This window comes from Brachyhypopomus gauderio, chromosome 16 (assembly GCF_052324685.1).
Source record: "Brachyhypopomus gauderio isolate BG-103 chromosome 16, BGAUD_0.2, whole genome shotgun sequence".
Taxonomy (NCBI): domain Eukaryota; kingdom Metazoa; phylum Chordata; class Actinopteri; order Gymnotiformes; family Hypopomidae; genus Brachyhypopomus; species Brachyhypopomus gauderio.
In genome coordinates this window covers 20,346,290-20,372,581 of record NC_135226.1, presented here as the reverse complement: position 1 = coordinate 20,372,581, position 26,292 = coordinate 20,346,290, and the positions used below count along the sequence as shown (strand labels likewise).

Here is a 26,292-nt window from a genome sequence, read left to right as displayed (position 1 = left end):
CTGCTCTGAGACACACTCGCTGGCCAAAGTGGGGGGGGTGGTGGGGTGGTGGGGGGGCTACCTGCGATCCTCACGCTCCACTGGTTATCCAATTAGACTGCAGCTGTAATCCTGCCAGGCACAACACTGTAGCCCACGCTGGAAATGGGCCTGGAGAGGTGCTATGAGGTGCTGCTATGACGAATGCCTCATTCCTATAGGCTGTCGTGAACACTGCCTCATTCCTATAGGCTGTGAACACACTGCCTCATTCCTATAGGCTGTCGTGAACACACTACCATCATTCCTATAGGCTGTTGTGAACACACTATCTAATTCATATAGGGCTGTCGTGAACACACTACCTCATTCCTATAGGCTGTTGTGAACACTGCCTCATTTCTATAGGCTGTCGTGAACACACTACTACCTCATTCCTATAGGCTGTCGTGAACACACTACCTCATTCCTATAGGCTGTCGTGAACACACTGCCTCATTCCTATAGGCTGTGAACACACTACCTCATTCCTATAGGCTGTCGTGAACACACTACCTCATTCCTATAGGCTGTCGTGAACACACTGCCTCATTCCTATAGGCTGTGAACACACTGCCTCATTCATATAGGCTGTTGTGAACACACTACCTCATTCCTATAGGCTGTCGTGAACACACTACCTCATTCCTATAGGCTGTTGTGAACACACTATCTAATTCATATAGGCTGTCGTGAACACACTACCTCATTCCTATAGGCTGTTGTGAACACACTACCTCATTCCTGTAGGCTATCATGAACACACTACCTCATTCCTATAGGCTGTGAACACACTACCTCATTCCTATAGGCTGTCATGAACACACTACCTCATTCCTATAGGCTATCGTGAAAACACTACCTCATTCCTATAGGCTATCGTGAACATACAACCCCATGCCTATAGGCTATCGTGAACACACTACCTCATTCCTATAGGCTGTCGTGAACACACTACCTCATTTCTATAGGCTGTCATGAACACACTACCTCATTCCTATAGGCTGCCGTGAACACACTACCTCATTCCTATAGGCTGCCGTGAACACACTACCTCATTCCTATAGGCTGTCATGAACACTACCTCATTCCTATAGGCTGTCATGTACACATTACCTCATTCCTATAGTCGTGAACACACAACTTCATGCCTATAGCATACCGACTGTTATCTTATTATCATCGGCATTTACTGAATTGCCGTTATCATCATCATCATCATCATCATCTTCATCACCAGCACCAGACTCTCTCACACACCCTCCCCGTGAATGGTGAAGCTCTTGCATACCCAGCTCCATGTGACAGTGGTCCCCCACCTCTCCTCCACCTCTCCTCCACCTCTCCACCATCTCTACTCCACCTCTCCTCCATCTCTCCTCCACCTCTCCTCCACCTCTCCTCCATCTCTCCTCCACCTCTTCTCCATCTCTCCTCCATCTCTCCTCCACCTCTCCACCATCTCTCCTCCATCTCTCCTCCACCTGTCCTCCACCTCTTCTCCATCTCTCCTCCATCTCTCCTCCACCTCTCCACCATCTCTCCTCCATCTCTCCTCCACCTGTCCTCCACCTCTCCTCCATCTCTCCTCCACCTCACCTCCATCTCTTCTCCATCTCTCCTCCACCTCTCCACCATCTCTCCTCCATCTCTCCTACACCTCTCCACCATCTCTCCTCCATCTCTCCTCCACCTCTCCTCCATCTCTCCTCCATCTCTCCTCCACCTCTCCACCATCTCTCCACCATCTCTCCTCCACCTCTCCTCCACCTCTCCTCCATCTCTCCTCCACCTGTCTTCCATCTCTCCTCCATCTGTGTCCACTTGTGTCACCTGCTCTAGATGTTTCATTGTGACCTCCTCAGTTCCTTGTTGTTGTTTCTGCTCTTTGTTTGTTTGTTTTTTGTCCTGTAACTTCATGTACTGGTGCGTCTGTTTCTCTGTAGCTCATCCATCCACAGATCGTCGTCTCCTGAGTCAGATGATCAGACGTGAGAACAGAGAGGACATGGGGGGAGGGCTGGAGCTTACTAAGAGATGTGATTGGGCCAGCCCAATGTCAGTAAAGAAAATGAACCAATGGGCCACTCTGCCTGCTTTATGGGCTGGCCATGGAGCATATGGAGTAATTTACATTATTTTTATAATTGAAAAGTATAAATAAATTTATCCAAGCCAAATATTGCATGAACCACCAGTAAAATGCCTCTACACCAGTTTAGCAGTCCAGCTCTGATTCAGAGCAAACACTCTCACCCCAGCAGAGCACAGTCACGGACCTCCGTGTGCTGCTGCTTCTGGGATTATAGTTTAATCATTTGAGTCCCTGATTCTCTAATTTTCTATTTTAGACTGTTTGAATTCCATGCTGTGCTCTTCTAGCTGCCAAACCACACTGTTTAACTCTCTCCCTTCTCTCTCTCCCTCTCTCTCTCTCCCTTCTCTCTCTCCCTCTCTCTCTCTCCCTTCTCTCTCTCCCTCTCTCTCTCTCCCTCCCTCTCTCTCCCTGTCTCTCTCCTCTCTCTCTATCTCTCTCTCTCTCTCCCTTCTCTCTCTCCCTCTCTCTCTCTCTCCCTCTCTCTCTCTCCCTTCTCTCTCTCCCTCCCTCTCTCTCCCTTCTCTCTCTCTCTCTCTCCCTTCTCTCTCTCTCTCCCTCTCTCTCCCTCTCTCTCTCCCTTCTCTCTCTCCCTCCCTCTCTCTCCCTTCTCTCTCTCTCTCTCTCCCTCCCTTCTCTCTCTCCCTCCCTCTCTCTCCCTTCTCTCTCTCTCTCTCTCCCTCCCTCTCTCTCTCCCTCTCTCTCTCCCTCTCTCAATTCAATTTCAATTCAATAATGCTTTATTGGCATGACTGTAACAATGTACACTGTTGCCAAAGCAATGAAACAATAAACAAACATAAATAATTAATGATAAAATAATTAAAATAAATAAAATAAAAGAGGTTTACAAAATCATACACATTAATACTAACAATAATAATGAACTGATTAATAAAGTTGTAATGATTAGTAGTGATTAGTGTGACTGGTTGTCTCTCAGGTTGTGACAGGCTGTGATGTAGAGAGCTGAGAGTGTGATGAGGTCACTCTTCTCTCCTAATATATAACTGAGCTTCTCTGTGTTAGTGAGGTCTATAAACTCAGGACAGACGCCGATCACTCTCTGATAGTATTTCTCTCTGAGGGAGGAGTATCTGGTACACTCAGTCAGGAAGTGCAGCTCTGTCTCCACCACTGACCCATCACAGTGAGAGCACAGTCTGGCCTCTCTGGGTGACCAGGTCTGTCTGTGTCGACCCGTCTCGATGGCCAGACTGTGTTCACTGAGTCTGTACATCGTTAGAATCTTTCTGAGTTTTGGATCTTTAATTGTGTTGAGGTATTCTGCTAGTGTGTAGTCTCTGTTCAGGGTGGAGTAGCACTGCAGCTTGTGCTGGTGTTGGGTAGTTTGGGTCCAGTGTGTGTGGTACTGTTCCTTTAGTGTGGTGATGATGTGGTTGGGTCTGATTGTTTGGGTGAGTGTGTGGTGGGGGTGTGTGGAGTGTGTGAGGTCAGTGGGTGTGAGGTCAGTGAGGTTGAGGATCAGTTGGCTGAGGGGACTCTTGTGGATGTTCTGCTCCTGACTGGACAGGGCTTTGTAGTGCAGTGTTCGGGGGTCACTGGATTTAATATGTTTCCAGAAGTTCAGAGCTCTTTTCTGGATGGTGAGTATGAGGGGGTACTGTCCCAGCTCAGCTCTGGATGCGTTATTCGGGGTCTTTCTCTGCACATGAAGGATGTTCTTACAAAACTCTGTGTGCAGCATTTCTATGGGGTGTTTGTCCCAGCTCAGGTAATCATGCTTTGTTAGTGGTCCCCATACTTCACTGCTGTAGAGGGCAATGGGCTCTATTACTGATTTAAATATTTTAAGTTTAATTTTGATTGGTATTTCAATTTTGATTGATTTGTTGATGGCAAAGAGTGCTCGTGTAAGGAATGCCACCTGATCTTCCCTAACCAGCCTCACCTGCCCCTCATTACCACGCCCCCTTTTCAGTCACACTTATACACCTTCCCCAGCACGTCTCAGTCGCGAAGTATTGCCGACTCATGCCGCATACCAAGCCGTTCTATTACCTGTCTGCTTTCCTGTGTTCTGACCCTCGCTTACGTCCCCGACCTTGTCTCCTGCCTGATCCCTCTGTACCTCCTGACTTCTGCTCCCCCGGTATGACCCTGGACCGTCCTGACCACGCCAAGAACACGCTGTTACTTATCCTAGTACTCGTGATTCCCCTGCCTGTTTCTGTGCCAGCTTCTCATTTCAATAAAAGCGGTGTTCTTCCGCATTTGGATCCCTCTCTGCCTGGTCAATTCGTAACAGAAATACTTCGCCACAACATGGATCCAGCAGAAGCAACAATCGCGACTCTCACCGAAACGGTCCGCCAGCTCACGGATATCATACGGAGTCAAGGAATCAACATCGCTGCCCTCCAGGAAGCTGTCCGCCTGGTCACAACCTCTGCTTCTACCTCCGTGAGTGTTCCAGCGGCAGAACCTGAGCGCTACGATGGATCTCCTGATCGCTGTCGAAATTTCCTCATGCAATGTTCCATATACTTCACGCATCATCCAGCCCGGTTCCAGGCCGAGTTACAGAGAGTCCACTTTATCCTTTCGTTCCTCACGGGAGTAGCAGGTGCCTGGGGTACAGCGTTGTGGGAAAGCCAAGACCCTGCCCTCCAGTCGGAGAGTCAGTTCACCGCAGTACTCAGGGCTGTTTTCGATCATCCCGCAGACGGACGTGATGTGGGAGACCGGCTCTACGAGATTAAACAGGAACAACGTAGTGCTGCCGAGTATGCGAGGGAGTTTCGTACGCTGGCTGCAGGAAGCGGTTGGAGTGACTCGGCCTTGAAAACAGTGTTCCGCCGCGGTCTGCGAAATGACATTCAGGTTGAACTCGCTTGCCGAAGTGAAGCCCTCACCTTGTCTGAGTTCATTCAAGCGTCCATTAACGTTGACAAATTGTTATTGACCTACCGCTCCAGTAATACCGACGTCCCTGTCATTGCGTCCTGTGCGCCGCCTTCCCATGTACGTGATCCGAGTCTTCAGACGACAGACGAGTTTGTACAGCTTGGCAGGTCCCCACTAACATGTCAGCCATTCCTGCCTATTAAAAGATACAGTCAAGTTAGCTTACCCGTACTAATATCTTGGGGCGGCATAGATACAAACCTGTCTGCTTTAGTGGATTCGGGAGCAGCAGGCGATTTCATAGATCAGGACCTCGCCAACCACTTACACCTCCCCACTGTACCTGTAGATCCTCCCTTAAGAATAAATTCTCTGAATGGGCAGCCTATAGGAGAGGGTGTGATTACACTCCGTACCTGCCCCGTGGAGCTACGTGTAGGTCTGTTCCACAGTGAAATGAGAGATTTCTTCCTCATATCCACGCCCCGAGACCCCATCATACTCGGGTTTCCATGGCTGTCCATGCACGACCCTGAAATCTCCTGGAAAAAACGAGAACTCGTACGGTGGAAGGACAGTTGTCTGAGCAAGTGCATTCACCTACCACTCCGGTCATCCTCGGTGGAAAGCCCAGACACACCTCTCTCTGACGTCATCCCCACTCAGTATCGTGCATTTGCGGACGTCTTCAACAAGGACAGTGCCTGTCGTCTGCCTCCTCATCGTCCCTGTGATTGCGCAATCGACCTCCTGCCTGGAGCCCCCTTACCTCGAAAAACGAAACCTTACCCTCTATCACGCCCTGAAGATCTGGCGATGGAGTCCTACGTCACCGAGGCTCTGCAGAAGGGGTTCATTCGACCATCCACCTCGCCGGTTGCTGCTGGTTTCTTCTTCGTAGAGAAAAAGGATGGGGGATTACGCCCTTGTATAGACTATCGTGCCCTAAATGCAGTCACATCGAAATATGCCTACCCTCTCCCCTTTATCACTGCTTCGCAAGAGCGCTTGATGGGAGCGCACATCTTCACCAAGCTAGATTTACGCAGCGCTTACAACTTGGTCCGTATTCGGGAGGGCGATGAGTGGAAAACTGCCTTTGTTACCGCCAGAGGGCACTATGAGTACCTTGTCATGCCATATGGACTAACTAATAGCCCCGCCGTATTCCAAGCATTTATGGATGACATTTTCCGTGATCTGATAGATGATTTCGTATTCGTTTACATTGATGATATCCTGGTTTATTCCCCGTCAGTTTCAGAACACGTCAAACACGTCTCTGCTGTGTTACAGCGCCTTCGGGAGCATAGTCTTTATGTGAAGGCGGAAAAGTGTGAATTTCATCGCTCCTCGGTGACATTTCTGGGATGTACGCTGTCCCCTGGCCAGATCTCCATGGATACGCAGAAGGTGGAAGCAGTCACGAACTGGCCGACCCCTCGTTCCACAAAGGAGCTGCAGCGATTCCTGGGATTCGCCAACTTCTGTCGCCGTTTCATCCGAGGCTTCGGTGAGTTGGCTACCCCTCTCACTAATCTCCTAAAGGGAGGGAGGACTCGGAAATTCGCCTGGACCGCTGAAGAGGAACGAGCGTTCTCACTCCTTAAGAAAGCATTCACGTCGGCCCCCGTACTACACCTTCCTGACCCCCAACTCCAGTTCATCGTAGAGGTCGACGCTTCGGAGGTGGGAGTGGGCGCTGTTCTTTCTCAGAGGCAGGGAAACCCGCCGAAACTGTATCCCTGTGCCTACTTCTCCAAAAAACTGACGACCGCTGAAATGAACTATGACGTCGGAGATCGGGAACTCCTGGCCATCAAACTCGCGCTCGAGCAGTGGCGTCATTGGTTGGAGGGAGCGGAGCACCCATTCATTGTATATACCGATCACAAGAACCTCGAATACCTGAAGTCAGCCAGACGCCTGAACCCGCGACAAGCCAGATGGGCACTGTTTTTCTCCCGGTTTCGTTTCACTGTCTCTTACAGACCCGGGTCAAAGAACATCAAAGCCGATGCCCTATCACGGATCCACGAAAAGGACGAAGCAACCCACGAACCTGGACATATTCTGCCGGAGTCCTGCTTCCTCGCGGCTATCCGATGGGACGTACAAAAAGAATTAGACGAGGCTTTGCTCAACGATCCCAGTCCGGTAGAATGCCCGGAGGGGAAACAATACGTACCCGTATCCCTTCGGGGGCGTATCCTACAGCTTGCACACGACACAGCGGGTACAGGCCACCCCGGTATTACACGCACACGACATCTCGTTTCGCAACGTTACTGGTGGCCATCCTGGGAGGACGATATTCGTGATTATGTTCTAGCATGTTCCGTTTGTGCCCAGTCACGTACTCCCCGGACGCTACCAGCAGGAGAGCTCCTTCCCTTGCCTGTTCCTCTTCGGCCATGGACGCACCTCGCGATCGACTTCGTCACGGATTTGCCCACATCTGGAGGGAATACTGTTGTTACAGTAATAGTGGATCGGTTCTCGAAAATGTGCCGTCTCATTCCTCGCCCCAAGCTACCCACTGCCATGGAGACAGCTCTTGACCTCTTCCAGTACGTATTCCGGATTTATGGCTTGCCCGAAGAAATCGTCTCCGATAGGGGGACGCAGTTTACATCTCGGGTTTGGAAACAATTCTGCAAACTTCTTGGTATTACTGTCAGCCTGACGTCAGGCTACCACCCCCAGTCTAACGGAGAGGTTGAGCGTTACAATCAGGAGTTAGGGAGGTTTCTCCGACAATATTGCGTTTCTCAGCACGACTGGCACAAATACCTCCCGTGGGCAGAGTATGCTCGGAATTCTATTGTACACACCGCTACCAAACTCACGCCCTTTCAATGTGTATATGGTTACCAACCTGCGTTTTTCCCGTGGGACAAAACACCAGCTGATGTCCCAGCCCTAGACGAGTGGTTCAAACACAGTGCCCGCACCTGGGAACTAGCACATGTACATTTGCGACGCGCTCTACATACACGCAGGCTCAACGCGAACCGTCGTCGTCTCCCAGCGTTGATTTACCACCCAGGACAAAGAGTATGGCTGTCGACACAGAATCTCAACCTAAAGCAACGGAGCAAAAAACTTAGTCCACGATATATTGGTCCATTTAAAGTCCTCAGCAGAGTTAATGCAGTTACCTATAAACTCCTTTTACCATCACATTACCGTATTAACCCTGTCTTCCACGTCTCTCTCCTGAAGCCGGTTCACTACAGCCCGTTCACCGTACCCCCAGTGTCTGCTAAACCTCCTGACCCTCTGGAGATCGACGGTCGTCCGGCGTACATCGTCCGAGAGCTCTTGGAGTCCCGACGCCGGCGAGGTGGTCTCCAATATCTGGTGGATTGGGAAGGATATGGGCCCGAGGAACGGGCCTGGATTCCAGCGAGGGATGTTCTCTGCCCCACTATGATCGCTGATTTCCATGCAACGCACCCCAACTTTCCTGCCCCCCGGCGTCGCGGTCGCCCCCCGGCACGTCGTAGAGCGTCAGGTGCCGCTCCTTTGAGGGGGGGTACTGTAAGGAATGCCACCTGATCTTCCCTAACCAGCCTCACCTGCCCCTCATTACCACGCCCCCTTTTCAGTCACACTTATACACCTTCCCCAGCACGTCTCAGTCGCGAAGTATTGCCGACTCATGCCGCATACCAAGCCGTTCTATTACCTGTCTGCTTTCCTGTGTTCTGACCCTCGCTTACGTCCCCGACCTTGTCTCCTGCCTGATCCCTCTGTACCTCCTGACTTCTGCTCCCCCGGTATGACCCTGGACCGTCCTGACCACGCCAAGAACACGCTGTTACTTATCCTAGTACTCGTGATTCCCCTGCCTGTTTCTGTGCCAGCTTCTCATTTCAATAAAAGCGGTGTTCTTCCGCATTTGGATCCCTCTCTGCCTGGTCAATTCGTAACAGCTCGTCTCGCTTTTTCTTTAAGCTCCTTCACAGCCAGGCCAAAACTCCCTGTGGAGGTGATTGTTATGCCCAAATAAGTGTATTTATTAGTTTGCTCAATATTTCTGTTATTAATTGTAAAAATATGGTTGTTACTTTTAGATTTGTTCTGGAATATTAATATTTTTGTTTTCTGGTAGTTTATTTTTAAAGCCCATGATTGACAAAATTTCTGTAGAAGGTCTAAACTTTGTTGAAGACCCTCTTTTGTGGGAGATAGCAGGACTAGGTCGTCTGCGTAGAGGAGACATTTTATGTTTGTGTCCCCGAGAGAGAGGCCGGGAATATCAGTACATTTATCTAATTTTTCTGCGAGTTCATTAATATAGATGTTAAACATGGTGGGACTCAGAGTACAGCCTTGGCGTACACCACGCGATTGTGTGAAAAATTCAGTTCGCAGTGATCCCATTTTTACTGCACATTTACTATTTGAATACATTGATTTGATGACATCATATAATTTCCCTCCCACTCCAATATCAATAAGTTTATATAATAATCCATTGTGCCAAATTGAGTCAAATGCTTTTTGAAAATCAATAAAACATGTAAATATTTTCTCTTTATTTTGGGTGATGTAATTATTAATAAGGGTGTGGAGAGTAAAAATATGATCTGACGTTCTATAGTTTGGTAGGAATCCAATCTGACATTTATTGATTATGTTGTGATCTGTTATAAAATCTGTTAATCTTTTGTTTAGGATGCTGCAGAAGACCTTTCCAAGATTACTGCTGACACAAATTCCTCTATAATTGTTTGGTTCAAATTTATCACCTGATTTGTAGATTGGGGTTATGAGTCCTTCATTCCAGATTGATGGGAAATGACCTACATTTAAAACTAGATTGAAAATTTTTAAAATTGCCAATTTGAATTTGTGATTGGTATGTTTTAACATTTCATTTAAGATGCCGTCTGTTCCAGAGGCTTTTCTAGGTGGTAGAGCTTTGAGCTTTTCCTCTAAATCTTCTATTATGATTGGAGAATCCAGGGGGTTTTGATTATCCTTAATTACTGTTTCAAAAATTTTCAATTTCTCTTCAATTATTTGTTGATCTTCATTTATTTCTGGGATTCTGTAAAGAGTTTCAAAGTGATTTTTCCAGATGTCTCCGTTTGTAATGGTTAAATCATGATGGTGTGTATTGTTTAGTGATTTCCAGTTTTCCCAGAATGAATTAGAGTTTAATGATTCTTCTAAATTGTTGATTTGATTTTGGATGTGTTTGTACTTCTTTGCTTTGAGTGTGTGTTTGTATTCTTTTAGTGTCTCACAATATTTTGTACGTAAATGTTCATTGAGTGGTTCTCTGTGTTTTTGATTGGATAAATGTCTGAGTTCTTTTCTCTTATTTTTGCAGTCCTGATCAAACCATGTGTTTAACTGAGTTGTACTGGGTTTGTGTTTCTTGATTGTGATATTTGATTTGTGGACTGCATGACTAAAGATGGAGGTCAGATCTTTTACAGCTTCATTAATTCCTTCTTGGTTTGGGGGGTATGAGGTGTCTGATATGAAGGTATCTAGGAGAGATTGGATGTCTGGACTGTTGATTACCTGTGTGTATTTGTCAGTGCTGTCCTGAGTCCACTTGAGGGGTGGTGTGAGTTTGTACATGTTGGTGGGTGTGTGGTGTTTATTGTGGGTGAGTGAACGGTTTAAATACAGTGTAATTTGGCTGTGGTCAGATAAGGGTGTTAATGGCTGGACTGTGAAGGCTCTTAGAAACACTGGATCCAGATCTGTCATAAAATAATCCACCGCACTGCTCCCCAGAGCTGAGCTGCAGGTGAAATTACCAAACGAGTCCCCTCTCAGTCGTCCATTCACGATGTACAGACCCAGGCTTCGACAGAGCTGCAGTAAGCTTTTCCCATGTGCGTTTACAGAGGTGTCACAGTTCTCTCGAGGGGAGTGTGTGGGAGAGTGGATGTTGTTTCCTGTGAGGAAGTGATCACCTTGTGGATTTATAAAATCTAACTGTTTTCCTGTTCTGGCATTCAGATCTCCACAGATCACCACATGACCTTGTTTTTGAAAGTAACTAATTTCTTTTTCGAGAACAGGAAACGTTTCATTATTGAAATAGGGCGATTCTAACGGGGGGATGTAAATTGCACATAGGAACACATTTTGAGGGGTTGAAGTGATCTGTTTATTAATCTTTAGCCATAAATAATTGGTTCCTTTTGTCAGTGTTTGAATGGAGTGGATGAGTTCAGATTTAAACCATATTAGCATCCCTCCTGAGTCTCTACCCTGAGCCACTCCTCTTGACTTGGTGGAGGGAACGACTATCTCTCTGTACCCTGAGGGACAACCAGTGGGTCCATCTCCTCTATACCATGTCTCCTGTACAATTAATATATCAATATCTTTGATCTTATTTACAAAGTCAGGATTTCTACTTTTTAAACCAAACAAAGATGATTTCAAACCTTGAATATTCCAAACAGAGATACGATAAGATGACATTTTTTCTGAACTAGATTGTGTTATTTCTATTCTGAAATGAGAAAAATAAACAAACAAATAAAAGAACTATGAAGGATAAATTAATTATCATATTTCTATACATAAATACAGACAGTTAAACATTAATTGAAATTCACCTTTACAGTGTCTTACCACAGACCATGACCCATCAGCCGTGTGCAGATGTTGCTGAGTATCTGCCCAATGTCTCTGAGCTCTGAGGCGTTGGGGTTAGTTGTCCTACTGAGGGCCTGAGCGTAGGTCAGTGTACCTGGTCTGGTCTGCAGGTCAGGGGGAGGTGGGACTGGACCCTGTGGCACTGTTGTAGTCTGGGGACCTGTGATGTGACCTGTTGTTGGGCTGTGGATGTCATAGTGGCTCCTCTCCCTGGTGTACTGTGATGGGTGACGGCGAGGTGTCGGTGCTCTGTGTGGGGCGGGTTGTGGAGGTGCTCTCTGGGTTCCTCTGATGATCTGCTGGGAGGAGGAGCTGCGGGAAAGAGTGACGTCCTTTAACTTCTTGGCGAAGACAGGAACTGTCTTTTTGAGAAGGTGGACGTGATCATAGAGGCAATCAGTGTCAAGAGCAGGGTGATGAGCGAGGTGGATGTTTGGGTGGAGGGCGCAGTCTCTGGAGATACTGGCATTGATTTTTTGGATGGTGTAGGGGTGGAGGTCGTTGCGGGGCAGTAAGGTGGATATTATAATTTTTGAGTTGGGGAAGGTGTTGCTGGCCTTCTCCATCACTGCTCTCAGGGACATGGACACTCTTTCTTGTTGGGTCCTGAGGTCGTTTGTACCCGTGTGGATGATGATGTGGCTTGGAGACCCCAGGTTTCTCTCAGTGAGGAGCTCCAGTGCTCTCTGTGTAGATGGGCACCAGAGCTTAGCCACTCTGTGTTTTGGGAACAGTTTTTTCTCGTTGATGAATTTGCCGTTTGAGTCTATTAGAATTACAATGTCCATCTGATCTGCTTCATGTCTTTCCTCCTTGTTAGTGACCGGTTCTGGTTGTGGTGGTTGACTAGGTGGAGGCTGTTGGGTGTTGCTGGGAGTTGAAGTTGAAGGTGGAGGTTGTCGTGTGCTGCTGGAAGTTGAAGGTGGAGGCTGTTGGGAGCTGCCGGGAGTTGAAGGTGGAGGCTGAAGGTGGTTGTCAGAGCTGGTCTGGGAGGAGATCTCTGTTGTTGGAGGACTGAGTGAGAGGAGCTGTTCTCTCAGATTCTGGACTGTGCTGTCTCTCTGTCTCAACTCCTCCCTCAGTGCAGCCATCTCCTTCCTGAAGCTGCTCCTGTCGTTCTCACTCTCTCTCTGGAGGTTCCTCACCTGCTCACTCAGTGCAGATATTTCTTTTTTGTAGGTCTCTCTCTCCTGAGCCGTCTCAGTGTCTGTCTGCTGTTTTAGGATTATTTCCCGGAGCTGGACCACCTCTCCTTCCAGTCTGGTGAAGTGTTCCTTTATCAGGGTGATGGAGGAGTGTAAGGAGGTGAACTGGTCCTGTTCTCTATCCTCCTGCTCTGGAGCTGAGGACTCTGCTGTGGTGGTGTGTGGAGAACAGTCCGACTCTTCTTCATGAAGAGTGTTTTCTCTGGTTCGTTCCTCTGCTGCTGCTTCTCTGACAAGACTGAATGACTTTTCAAACTCTGCCAGGTTTCCCTGAACCAGAAGTGTTCCATTCTTGTAAATGTTGATGGTGGTCATGGTGGTCTCAGTGTCAGAGGGGTCTTTTATTTTTAGTTTCCACCCGTTACAGATTCCTTCTTTCTTCACAAACGAGTAGTAGGATGTTAGAGCTTTGTGCCATGATCCTGGGCTGTCTGTGTAAAAGATGAGGTTACTGGTCTCTCCTGTCTTATACTGGTCTGAGAACAGACTCTCTGGCTTCTCTCTCAGCAGTTTGTGCTTAAACTGCTTCCTGGCCGTCTCACTCTTGACCTCAGGGGGGTAAATAATTGGACAGGAGTGACCTGAATTGTGGGGGGGGTCCTCACTCTCCTCAGTAGAGTGAACAGTGGGTGCTGAGTGACTCATGCTGTACTCTGGGCTGATGGAATGCTGGAGAGGCTGGAGGAGCTTTTTTCAAATTCTAACTGACTTTTTAGCTTTAGCCGATAGCTTGTATTAAAAAACAGTAGTAATATAAGAAAAGTACAAAATAGTAAGTTGTGTCACATATACAATCTTGACTCAGACCTGCTGCTGGTGTTGGTGGATCACTCTGGGATGATCTCAGACCTGTTCTCTGAGCTCAGTGTTGAGCTCAGTCCTCTCTGTTGTACTGAGGAGCTCCTCTCCTGTAGTATTCAGGGGTATCTTCTCAGTACTTCACCGATTTGGGTGTTTTTGGTCTTGTTTGTTGCCGCTTGGTCTTAATGAGTCTTCTTTCACTGTTTCTTGAGATTACTTGGATATTACTCTCATTTCAAAACAAAAACAACACAAAAATCTGGGAGCTCACGCAGACATGTCCAGTGGAACTCTCTCCCTCCCTCTCTCTCCCTGTCTCTCTCCTCTCTCTCTATCTCTCTCTCTCTCTCCCTTCTCTCTCTCCCTCTCTCTCTCTCCCTTCTCTCTCTCCCTCTCTCTCTCTCTCCCTCCCTCTCTCTCCCTGTCTCTCTCCTCTCTCTCTATCTCTCTCTCTCTCTCCCTTCTCTCTCTCCCTCTCTCCCCCCCCCCCCTCTCTCTCTCTCTCCCTCCCTCTCTCTCCCTGTCTCTCTCCTCTCTCTCTATCTCTCTCTCTCCCTCTCTCTCTCTCTCTCTCTCTCCCTCTCTCTCTCCCCCCCCTCTCTCTCTCTCCCTCCCTCTCTCTCCCTGTCTCTCTCCTCTCTCTCTATCTCTCTCTCTCTCTCTCTCCCTTCTCTCTCTCCCTCTCTCTCCCCCCCCCCTCTCTCTCTCCCTCCCTCTCTCTCCCTGTCTCTCTCCTCTCTCTCTATCTCTCTCTCTCTCTCCCTTCTCTCTCTCCCTCTCTCTCTCTCTCCCTCCCTCTCTCTCCCTGTCTCTCTCCTCTCTCTCTCTCTCTTTCTCTCCCTTCTCTCTCTCCCTCTCTCTCTTTTCCTTTCTCTCACGGCCTCTCCACCTGTTTCTTTCTATAATTTTGTCTCTCTCTCCCTCTTTCTATCCATCCATTTTTGACTTGGCCTCTTCGTCTCTCTCTTCCCATTTTTTCTCCCCCCCTCTCTTTTCTCTCGTCTTGAATCCCTCTGTCTCTCTCACTCTTCCTCTTTTATGTCTTGTCTGCCCATTCTCCACCTTTTGCCCCCACTACACACACTGTCCAACCTTCGGGCTCCTGGACCTCTGCACCCACAATAACTCCACCCGAAATTACGTTCAGTTCCAGCGCCGAGGAAGATTACAGCCCATCTCATGTGCAGGAAGAAGAAACAAACATTCTGCTTTGCCCTTTTTACGTCCTCACCTCTGAATGGAATTTGACAGCGGTTTCCTCACATGTTAATTAATAGTCCAGCACTGTGTTTGTGTGTGTGTGTGTGTGTGTGTGTGTGTCTGTGAGCAACAGACAGAAAGAGAGAGAAAGAGAATGCAAATGAGAGGATAACCCAGACGAATGAACTTCTCTGCATTGTTGGGCTCGGATGTGCTATTAGCTGGCTGCTTAAACCCTTTTCTATTTATGGAATTATTTGAGGTTCATTCCGAATGTTCCATCGCCCCCACCAGACCTTCACCACCCCCTCCTAGCATCAAAAGTAGCCCAGATCTTGCTGATTCCAGGCCCAGAGCTGCTCGCGAGGCTATGAGCCTGTTCTAATGCTGCCAGGGCCTGCGGTTCTGGCTGGAGTGTGACGGTTTCTCTCTCTCCTGCCTCCCCACAGTGTGCCAGATCATGTCCAAGGGTGTGGTGGCCGTCCTGGGACCCTCAGCCAGCCCCGCCTCCAACTCCATCATCAGCAATATCTGCGGTGAGAAGGAGGTGAGTGTTGAAACCTCCAGGGTCCATCACACAACACCCGTCCACGTCAGCCCCCTCGTGCGGCCCACAGCCTTCCAAACATGATCATCTAGGACAAGTATTAAAATTTCATGCGGTAAATATAGCAGCCATCTGATAGATGGAGCGTGCATAAAGGAGAGATGTGTGTATTCATCAGCTCGTCGTGACCCTTGTCAAGGGCCGTTTGGCACGACTCCGCGTCCTCACAGAGTGATTAATACCTCTTATTAACACCTGGTGTAATGAAGCTGGCTTTAGCATGGCTCTCCATTTAGCACCTATGGATAAACAAACCGTGCAGGTTCTAGCTCACTTTAATCATGTATGTTTGTCCTCCTGTGTTGTGCTAACTGAGCTATCTGTTTCTGAGCCACTCCCTCATCTGTATGAATATATTACCCAGCTGATGAATATGTGCGTTTCAACAAGTTTATTCCATGTGCTCCTTTGACTAAGCATCATTCCTTAATGTCTTCATAATTCATAATCAACTACAGCTTGCCTTGCAAAGTGGACATCGGCCATGAATATTCATGACCCCGTCCTACAGACGACTGCTCGGGTCACGGATCAAGCCAGCAGCGATCCTAGCTTTTAATGTTTACATCAGCTATAACATGCGGCCATAAATATTCATCAAGAGATAGACTCATGTGTGTTTGTTTTTTAGAATGGCTTCAACTAGGACCCGTGAGGGGGAGGTGCTAGGAGGTAGAGGGGGCGGGGCAGAAAGAGAGGAGGGAGGAGGAGAAGGCGGGGCTGTGTATGGAGGGGTGGGGCAGTGTGTGAGGAAGGGTGGAGTGGCAACGCAGTGTGGGGAGGGGGAGGGGGCGGGGCAGCATTAGGAGGGGGCGGGGCAGTTTGGAAGGAGCAGACAGGCCAATGTGGGGGCAAAGAAGGGCGAGGCAATTTGGGGTGTGGGCGGGGCAGTGTGGGGAAAGAGGCAGGTGTGTGTGTGTGTGTGCGTGTGTGTGTCATAAGGAGAGGCTTTCACTAAGGCTGGTGTAGTGACATGATACACGTGTACAAGCGCTGAGCAGCTAATCAGAAATTCCTTTGCATTTGTGAGTCCCAGCGAGTCAATCCTGCGTGGCCTCTCGTGTGTGTGCTGGTCTTTCTGCTCCCACATGATTGTGTTCATAATTCTAATCTATGAGTACACAGCTGCCTGCTTGCTGACAGCCAGCGCTGTAGATAGGGGACAGTATGAAGATACAGCAGTGATCAGCCTGTTTCTTGGTCACCATCTATCACCTGAAGAGCTCAGCATCTGGTCTCACACCGCGGAGCCGAGACGCTCCGTCCCATCATGAGCGTGAGCGGGAGAAAGAGAGCCGTCTGGCGCTCGGCGTGCTCCGTGTGAGCGCTCCCGTTATCGGCTCAGTGTGCCGCACGCGCTCGGCCCTCGCACGCTGTCCTCTCCACTCAGCTCACACATCCCCCACGGTTAAAGGGGAGCGGCCACGTCCTCATCACCCGCTAAATGGACGTTACGGCACATCGTTCACCCTGTCAGAGGTGGCCGCGAGTCCGGGCGGAGAGCTCACCTGCAGGGGGAGCTCCAGCAGCCCGCAGGAAGAGCTCCGGATCCATGAGCCGCAGACACACCGGAACCGGGCAGTGTGACGACTGATCCCGGGTCAGCTGTGGTCAGGTGGGGTTTGAGCCCAGACGTATGAGCGTTCAGTAACACAGATCAACAGTCAGTTTGTCTAAACAATTGAAAGTTTCATTTTCACAACCCCATAAGAATCACAGGTAATTATGGACAAGGACATGTCTTAATGCTTAAATCATAACAGACATAATAAGGAAAATTAATAAAGCTTTAGAAGATACGTCTCAAGTGGTCGTCTCAGGTTCTTCTAGGGTTAAGGTTAAACTTCTTGTGTTGATACCTCAGAGTTTTCCTATTGATACATGGACAAAGGTTAAATGGTGGGTGTTTATCCCGGTCTTCACTGTTAAATTTACAGGGTTTTTCCTCTCCACATGTCTCATAAATGTGAGCAGCATGTTTGTAGCGTAGATGTGTGGCAGATGAGTGTGGTGGCAGGCTGAGGAACCGAGGAACGGGGGTGGGGGGCTCCCTCGGAGGAGAACGTGGCAGCTGGGAGCTGACCTTTGAACTTCACTGACGGGGGCCAGGGAGGATGACAGTGCACAAGAGTTCTTATTCTGGCCCCTCAACAATTAACGTGAAAACCGCTGGGCCTCCGTAGAGGACAGAAGATGTGTATTTTCCCATCACCTCATCACCTGCCCCTCAGGCCGTCTCTGACAGATAGAATAAAACCTTGTTTTTTAAATAAGTATGATTGTCTTGCTTTGGCACCAGCTGAATGTGGAATTTAATGGAATGTCGTCACTGAGCCATCCTAATCCCTCGGTTATGCCAGATTATCTGTAATATTGCGCATTAATTTGGGATTACTCCGCTTGGATGAGCCTGAATAACAATCCAGATGTAGGCAGAGAGAAACAGGAGGTCTCCTGGGAGGCTAATGTACTGTCTGCTGTGCCAGGTCCGATTATACACGGCCCTGTTATTCCATGTGGTGGTGAAGCATTGGGTGTCTCTCAGACTGCAGACACGCCCACTTGACTGCAGACACGCCCACTTGACTGCAGACACGCCCACTTGACTGCAGACACACCCACTTATCTGAGGTGTCGATGGATATTATAATCTTAATTAGTCGTAAGAGGAAGACGCAAGTCTATTTCTGAACGTAGATGGTCTTCAACGCCTCTGCTGCAGATGTCCACTGGAGCCCAGGGCTCGGACTTCTGGGCTCTGCCATGAGATGAGGATGATGATGAATGGAGGATGGGTTCCCTTTTGAGTCTTGGTTCTCCCGAGGTTTCTTCCTATTCCCCACTATCTTAGGGAGTTTTTCCTCGCCACTGTCGCCCTTGGCTTGCTCATTAGGGTTCTGGACCCGTAGTATTGTTAACCTTTTAAATCCTGTAAGGCGCTTTGTGACATGTGTTGTGAAAAGCGCTATACAAATAAACTTTGATTGATTGATTGATTGATTGATTGATGATGATGATGATTAGGGGTGTGATGATCTCGTGAGATGTAACTCAGCGATATTTCTCGTCGCGTAAAAAATCTGTCTCCGGGATTTGTGATCCAGCAAGCAGCCAGAATGAGGTGTGAAAATACAGGTATTACTATTGAAGATGCCCCCGCCACTTTCACATCGTTTGTTTGGCAGCATTTTGTGAACCCGGCGGAAATGATAAATGGGAAGAGAGTGATTGATAAGATATTGACCATATACAAACATTGTATGAAAATAATGCCGTACACCGCGACCAATACGAGCACGATACAGAGACATTTACACCACAGCTCAGTACTCAGATCCACATATCTCACTTGGTAGCAGGCGCTTTGGCAAATCAGAAGTAGTGTGGGGATGCTAATATGCTAATATGTGGAAATGCTATTGATAATTTTCTTTAAAATGAACATGGCAGTGTAGTTGCAGGCAAAATGTCAGTGACATACTTGGTCAGGCTCTGTTTGCACTATTTGCACTCTGTATTGACAGAGAAGAACTTTTTGTTTTGCACATAATATTGTTTGCACTTGAAAAAAGGAGAAATATTTAATTTTATTTATCTTATTTCAATTTGTAGAGGAAGAAGTTTATTAAACGTTCATGCTTACATCATGCATGTTAAGAATTATAATAAAACATTTCAAATGCATGTGTAACTCTGTTATAACTCTGTTATAAAAGTCTGTTGTCCAGTCATATAATGTCATTTTAGTTTTCTTAAAATCTCGTCTCGTCTCGTTCTTGTGAACCCAATATCGTGTCTCGTCTCGTGAGTGTATCGTCACACCCCTAATGATGATGAGAGGTCAGAATCAAGGGCATTTAAAGTTGAACAGTATAAATTCACTCATGCACAAACGTCAGTAATGTTGTAATGGCTCGGTGACAGATTGTACAAAGGATGGCCAGTGCTATATCACTTCAGCACAGAGGTCGGGTCTGTCATCTCAGACATCATAGCACAATTATTACAGAGTGAACGCACAAAAGGGAAATTCTGCATCTTGCGTGGGGAGAGGTGTGACGTATAGAGTCATCAGGCTGTTGTTTTGACTTGTGCTATATTTTGTGCTATAGGCCTATAGTAGATTTGGACAGGAAATGGACACTTTAGTGAAAGATCACACTTTAGATTAGATTTTTACATTCTATATATTACATGTATAAATTTAAGATTTGGTTCTGTTCCCAGTCCAGGTGTTCAGGATTCTGCGTTTGTGTTTCTCTGTCTGGTTGATGGTTTTGGTGCAGCCCTCTTTGTCCACCTCATGGACACTCAGCAGGTGGCGTATTGCAGGCCCTGGCGTTCACGTTCTCCTGGCAAGCTCTCCGATTGTTCGACCGCGTCACTGACAGTGCTACAGCTGGATGGTGGAACCGTCTCTAAACCCGCACGGAGCATGTGCAGTAGCAGCACAGCGAATCGCCCGGTCGCACCTATGTAGCGCTGCCTCCGTCTTCCTCCGTCTCCCCTCATCTCCCTCCGTCTCCCTTTGTCTCCCTCCATCTCCCTCAGTCTCCCTCCATCTCCCTCAGTCTCCCTCCATCTACCTCAGTCTCCCCTCGTCTCCCTCGTCTCTCTCCATCTCTCTCCGTCTCCCTCCGTCTCCCTCCATCTCCCTCAGTCTCCCCTCGTCTCCCTCTGTCTCCCTCCATCTCCCTCAGTCTCCCCTCATCTCCCCTCGTCTCCCTCTGTCTCCCTCCGTCTCCCCTCGTCTCCCTCCGTCTCCCACCATCTCCCTCCATCTCCCTCTGTTTCCCCTCCGTCTCCCTCCATCTCCCTCTGTCTCCCTCCGTCTCCCCCTGGCCCAGCAGTCGAGCAGGTGTGACGGAAGAGGGCGGAGGTGTCACATGACCTGCTGCAGGGCTCCTGCATGGATGCCAGAACTGGAACGCAGGTGTGGTCGGACTCGCCTGCTTGCTCACAATTAGAGCTGAGCATCTGTCGCCACAGACTCTCTGATGGCGCTCTTGACCCCTCCTAACGACGCTTATATCCGCACTCTTATCAGAGTAATACCCAGCACCAGCCCCTCAGCCCCTCAGCCATCTTAACCCCCACCCCGCCTACACACAGTTGCAGCGTTTGGCCCCTCGAGATCCTGTACTGGAGGGGGCAGGACCTCTTTAAAGCAACTGGGTCATTTGTTTCTCACACAGTCGAGGCCCGGGGAACCATGTGTGTACGGAGGGAACCCGAGACTGCACAGACATTAGCGCGCTGATGGTTGCGAGGGTAATCTGGGTGGTCCATCTTCAGGGCTCCTGGTGTCCCCACAGACCACCGCCGCCTCATATCTCATGTTTTATTAGCCCGTATTAACCCAGCAAGGGTTATACATGTTTTATTAGCCCGTATTAACCCAGCAAGCTCACGCTGGTCTCCACCTCACTCAAGCCTTCACGTCTGCTGGGTCTGGAAGCCGCTCCAACCGCCGGGAGAAGCGAGCTCGGTGCCCAGCAAAAACGGCAGGCTTCGTCTTGCCCGTTTCTCCCAGTGCCATGTCAACCAAGGGGCTGTTTCTCCTCCTCCTCCTCCTTCTTCTTCTTCTTCTTCTTCGTCCAGGGTGTCCAGCTGCAGCGTTTGACACTGTGGCCTCAGTGAAGACAGTGTGATCTTTTATTAAACACGAGTTTTGTTCTTTTGCCATGCAAGGCGTGAGCAGCAGACGTGAGATCTCATTACGCTCTGCTTCGCCATATGGCACCGCGTTTCCGCTCCTGTCCCCCAGGGCCGGGAAGGTCCAGGGATGCGTGTTTGTTCACATACCAGAGGTAGAATTGAGTTGGACACTTGTCAGATTCACAGTGGGAGAGCAGGTTTAACCTTCGGATCAAGTGGAGAGAAACCACCTCAATGGATCAAACTCACACCCAGATGAAGATTGGACAGGCGTCCCGCGGTGACCTGCCACATCCCAACCCCTTTGTGTTCGCAAAATTGCTGTCCAAAATTGGCCGAGGAAATGTTTCTCCATGAAGGTGCAACATTCAATAAATGTATATATAAAAATAAAAACCAATTCAAAAAAAGGTATAACTGGAGTCCTGTACCGGGGAAAGAACCATATGAGGCCATGTGTGATATCACATCAAAGGCAGGATATCACATGTGCTCAATATAAAAAAGAATAACTCAAGTTGATGGACATTTTTAATTTGAAACAGATATAGAAACAAAATAAATACAAATAGACATGGATAAAACAATACTGAATTGCAGAGGAGTTGCACTAGGGTTAGGGTTCACTAGTATGTTCAAACATTTTTGGGAGATAAACAATTAGAAAAATGTGCGTTTGGCACATGTAGCTCTTCCTACCGAAGGCTCAGACAGAGATAGCACAGACTGAGCCCTGTCTGGTCCCTGACCTGATCCCAGACCTGTACTCCCCTGACCTGATCCCAGACCTGTCCATCCCTGCCTGCTCCCGGACCTGTCCATCTCTGCCTGGTTCCTAGCTGGTCCCAGACCTGTCCTCCTGTGCCAGACTCAGACAGCAGGTGCCCTTGTGCAGACCTCCACCTGTAGACCTCCTTCTCGGACAAGCAGCACTGAGAATCATTTTGATGTGAAGGCTGTATACCGCGCATAAGAAAACATAATACATCAAACCTTCTTTTTACTGATATTATATTTCCTTGGTGTATAAACATTAAATAAGGAGCAAATGTGTGTGTATGTGTTTCACAAACCTTGGGGCACTTTAAACTTTGAGAGAGGAACCATAACAATCAAAGTAGCTCTTCAAAACTCATCTCTGAAATGCACATCTCTTTACCACCTTCTGTGGAGATCTGAAGATCTTTGACCTAACATCTGAAGGTCCAGGAGAACCTGTCTGTGTGGTCTTTATGAAGCATGAGCTCATTAAACTACTCCCACATACTCCCACCGACACTTGGCGCCTAGCTGATCTCCTACAGCCCAGTTGGCTGTGCCGTATGAACTACTAATTAGTTCATGGAATCCAATTGTGTATTCTCTGATCTCAGTAAACCTAAAGGCATTTTTTCTGCTTATTTTGTTTGTCCATTTATTAGTGTGTTTCTTTTTGTGCGTGTGAGCTGATCGCTGCCTGAAAACAGACCCCACGCCTGCGGCGAGAGCGTAGAGCTGGCCGAGCCGAGTCCACCATGAGCAGATGAGCTGGAGCGTGACCCTGGCTCAGGCAACCAAAGGAGAACAGAGCTTCGGAAAAAAACACGCAGCTCTGGAAATAGCCGGAAAGGCAGTGCAGACAGGGAGCAAGATGGCCAGAGAGACAGAAGGGGCAGAAAGACTGTAGGAAGAAGGAGGAGAGAGGAACAGGAAGAAGAAGTGAAACAAAAGAGAAACCTATAAAAGATGGAGACGGTGAGGGGAAAGAGCCGGCGACCGAGAAAAGGACCACGCTGGAGGAGGGCTGGTTGTGTTTCTCCATCGTGTGCGTACACATTAACCCACTCCTCGCTGCTCTGGGCCCAGAGAACCCCGGAGGCCCACCGAGTCTCTCCATTCCGCCCTGATGGAAAGTCATATAGAAACATTCATGCAGTCAGCCATGATGAAGAGGCCCCCCTCTCATCTCCGTGCCAACCGCATCCTTCAGCATCCCCTTCAAGGACCACTGGGCCACGACTGCACATTCCACAACTGCATCACATCTCAAATGCGGGAATGTGGCAAGCGCCCTGCTCTTCCTCACAGAAGGCACATCTACGGGGTGTTACGTGTGTGTGTGTGGAGAGCTACTGACTCACTCCAGTCTTGGTTTTAGAGGAAGTGCAGGGTGTGTGAGTATTTGTGTGAGTGTTTGTGTGTATGTGGGTGAAAGGGGGGATTTGTTTTGATGTTGTTTTGTTAGTGCAAAAGTGTTTAGACCTCTGGTTTAGTTTATTTCTGATCATTGTTTATTTCAGAGTCTGACACATTATGATGAGTTTACATATTTCATTCACACAGCAAATGTGCTCTCAGTTTGTTGGTGTTTTCACTCTCACTTCTGTTTCTCTAAAACAGTCAAACAAATTTAAATTACCCAAAGTTTTTCCTTTAATTTGGTTGCTATCTGTGAGGACGTTGAGACTCATTTAAATGAGCTTTTATTCATTTTTGCCATGAAAAGAAATATCGGCAGGCTGATGATAACATAACGACATTTCGACTGTCTTCTTGCGCTAAGCCTCGCTGCTTGCACGTAGAACGTAACTGTGGCAGAATAGCGCTGACTCGGAACGTGAGCTGACCCGGAACGTGAGCTGACCCGGCTGTGTGTGGTGTGTGGCGCCATCTCTGTGTAGGTGCCGTACGTGAAGGTGGCCCCGGAGGACATCCTGAAGGTGCAGTTCCCTCGTTTCACCACGCTGGACCTACGGCCCACCAACACGGACGTTAGCTTGGCAGTGGCTGGTCTCCTGACCTTCTTCAACGGCACCACGTCCTGCCTCATCTGTGCCCAGGCCAACTGTGAGTACGTGGTCTGAGATGTTCTCCAGCTCAGACCTTGTGTTGCTCTGCATACTGCACCATTTAATAAGTCACAGACACCCCAAGAAACATTCTAAGCTATTTACCAGGACAGCGAAGGTTTATTTGCTCCAGAAAGGTAAAATGATCCCATGGTAATTTTTTTTCCTGTTTCTTATTTTGACATTGGCTGCCTGTTCTTTGGGGTTTTTTTGTCCAGGTGTTCCCACATGGCTTCGTTGGGCTGAGGGCAGGCTGTGGGTTGAGGCATTTATCTTGTTCAAGGAGAATAAAAAAAGGGTTTTTGCAAGTCAAATCTCGAGGAGTGTGTGGGAACCAGAAAAAGCACTAAGTGACTTTGTGTCCTACAAATGTTTATCTGAAATAATATATTTATTAAGGTTTCATGGATTTATGTGTTAGTGTTTTACATATACGTAAGCATGTACTGTTCAGAGACATACCTTATCATTTTTGGTACAGTACTGTACATTCACTATTAGGTTTTGAAAATGAATGCTTAGTGAAACTTGTCTAACATTAATCTCATCTATCGATGATCTCGTCTAATGATAATCTCGTTTTATGATAATCTGGTCTAATGATCTAATCTCGTTTTATGATAATCTCGTCTAATGATAATCTCATTGAATGATAATCTCATTGAATGATAATCTCGTTTTATGATCATCTCGTCTAATGATAGTCTCGTCTAATGATCTAATCTCATTTTATGATAATCTTGTCTAATGATAATCTCATTGAATGATAATCTCGTTTTATGATAATCTCGTCTAATGATAATCTTGCCACCCTGTTTCCCTGCTCGGTTGTTCTCATTGCCGTAACACACCTGCTCCAGGTTAACGGACCAGCACACGGTTTAGTGACGACACTGATCTGAATCAGATATGTCACCTGTGATCATATGTCTGGTATCTAATATGATCATATATGTCGTAGAGGCTGTGATATGAGAGGTGTGGGTTCCTGGGGTGTTTGCTGATGGACAGGCTGTTGGTGTCTCCTGGCCCTCACTGCCCTCATAGCTCCATCAGCCCTCGGGCAGCACAGGAGCAGGAAGAAGCTCAGATAGGATCTGTCCATCGGCCTCCTCGCCGTGTGGAGAAACGCACCGTCACTGCTGATGGCATGACCACTGCTCGCCGTGTCCCTTACTCCACACGCATGAATATTTCATCAGGCTTCAGCTTCAGAATATGTTCCTGCATACAGGTTTAATGATACAGATGTGCAATGCTGGCACAGACCTATAACTCAGCACTCACATGAAGGTATTGATTATAGCACAGCATGGTCGTGAGCTGCATGTGTTGACATGGGGTCGATTTCAGAATCCTCCCATGTGTGTCTTTGTTATCATTGGCCCATGGGCTCTCATCATGCGTGCTGTCCGACTCGTTCACCATCAAACGACCCCTGGTGACCAGCACCAATAATGACAGCCATCGCCGCCCTGACATACATGTAAATGGATGGATAGAAGAACTCACTAGTCAAAGAAATGAGAGGTGGCAGGCCATCCATCGAAAAACCTCCCCATCTGGAACACGTTTGGGTGACTGCAGCAGCAGGCCCAACATCCTCCCAATCCCCAACCGCCCACACCATGAGAGGGGCATTCATCAAACTCCAAACAAACTCTTACACATTGAAAGGGTTGTTTTCTTAGCCTCTGCAACATGAGCATTGCCAGCAGGGAGGGAATAATTGCAAGTGCGGGACCTGGCTTGGGTGGCCGGTCCAGACCTTTCTTAATCAGGACATCTGAGCCCAGCGGTAATCGGGCTTTCGTTGATAAAGCAAGGAAGCCACATTCGCAGGTACCTTTTTTTTCTCTCTCTCGCAGTTTGCATATTCCCAGGTGCAGTGAAGTCCGCGCTGAGATGTTAGCCACGTTCCAGCGCCTTCCTCGTTCCCATTACTCAAACGCTTGCCTTCTCGTCCTGGGAGAAACGGCTCCAACGTTTGGGGGCGGAGGAGCTGTTTTATCTGCAAAGGAGTCTGGGGGTGCACAGATAGCACATCGTTTTTGCATCTTCTTTTAAAAGGCTCTGCTCCCTCCCTGTGGGGTTCTGGGAGAAAATAAAGCACATTCCAAGAAGTGCAAGGCAAATTGTGTAACAAGCGTCATGGCAAACTTCCTACCAAGAGTCTTTTCAAACATCTCCATAAAAAAAACCCCCTCAGCCTGTGTTGGATCGGCTGAAGTGGGAGTGCTTATTCTTTGAGCTGTGGTACTGCTTCTCGACCTAATCACTTAAACTCTCTAGAGTTACTGCACCAGGTTGCTGATATCTTAAAAAAATAAGTCATTTTGGATATTTAGCTGGATTTTGTTTGTTTGTTGGAGCTGT

At 48.0% G+C, this 26,292-nt stretch overlaps 1 protein-coding gene across 1 annotated transcript in view; it reads left to right on the top strand.

The window, feature by feature from the left end:
• The window catches only part of grik4 (glutamate receptor, ionotropic, kainate 4), a 254,342-nt gene that overhangs the window by 142,087 nt on the left and 85,963 nt on the right, over nucleotides 1-26,292 (top strand). The window contains exons 4-5 of the mRNA XM_076976463.1: nucleotides 15,273-15,370; nucleotides 23,749-23,914. Of these exons, the coding sequence (XP_076832578.1) occupies nucleotides 15,273-15,370; nucleotides 23,749-23,914 (264 nt within the window). The remainder of the gene's footprint in view (nucleotides 1-15,272; nucleotides 15,371-23,748; nucleotides 23,915-26,292) is intronic.